We start from the raw sequence: 950 nt of genomic DNA on the forward strand, positions 1-950 counted from the left end.
GAAAGAGGACCTACCGATAATGAAAATACCATAAAAAGGGATGAAAATAGCAATAACAAAGGACCATGCAGCAATTATAATAAGAATGCGTATGAACTTAGTACGTATCGGAGCAGCACATGTGAGCAGGTTTACAAGAACTTTAAAGGATTGGAATGGACTGTTCCTGGCATTTATCCAGAAAATAGCGATAGATTGCATATGAAAGGGGTGGTGGTACCATTTGGTGGAAGTAACGGGGCTGAAACGAGGAATGTTCGCAGTGAAGATCGGTTTAAAAAACTTATCGGCTTAGAAAATGTTTTTGATCCGGAAAGAAACGATAAAAATTTAAACACGTACAATGAACCGTTGGAGAAGTTCGTTGAAGAAAGATTGCTAAGAAATGTACAGAGAGGGTGTGATATTAGTGAAAAGACCGAAAATGGAACTGATATAATGAAAAGTATCTTTAGTGGTAGCAGGTACCGGTCACTGAACAGAAATACGATAAACAACAAGCATGTGATGGTCATAGAAAACAGAGAAGAGGATCAAATGTACATTGTTAAGTTCCTTTCTGCTCTTCCTGTCACAATTACCACCGATTATTTACAAGCGGACATCCTCATAATATCGGAGAAGTCTGTTGATAATTACGTGCTGGTCAAGACGTTCTTAGAGAACGCAAAGGTTGTGATCCTCACGCTAGATTTGTTCGATGAAAAGAGGTGCTATGAGTATCTGAGAATGGGTGTTAAAGAGGTGGTTGTAAAACCTTACTGTATTGATACATTATTCGCCTTGTTAGAGAAATACATTGAGCCGTAGAGATGAATTAACTGTGGGATAAACAGATGAGCAAGAAAATAACGCGCAGCAGGAACGATAAAAATGCTAAAAACGTACAGGAACAGCAATAAGTCACAATACGAAAAAAAATATATGATAATTCAATCTGATGAGATGCA

General features: G+C 37.8%; 1 protein-coding gene across 1 annotated transcript; it reads left to right on the forward strand.

Moving 5' to 3' along the window:
* On the forward strand, nucleotides 1-810 carry VCUG_02707 (uncharacterized protein; the record flags this gene model as incomplete). The annotated part of the gene is made up of 1 exon (XM_008077525.1): nucleotides 1-810. A coding segment is annotated over one exon (810 nt), but the record flags the coding sequence as incomplete, so codon positions are not given.
* Nucleotides 811-950: the final 140 nt, after the last annotated feature.

This window comes from Vavraia culicis (assembly GCF_000192795.1).
Source record: "Vavraia culicis subsp. floridensis unplaced genomic scaffold supercont1.183, whole genome shotgun sequence".
In the NCBI taxonomy this organism is placed as follows: Eukaryota; Fungi; Microsporidia; family Pleistophoridae; genus Vavraia; species Vavraia culicis.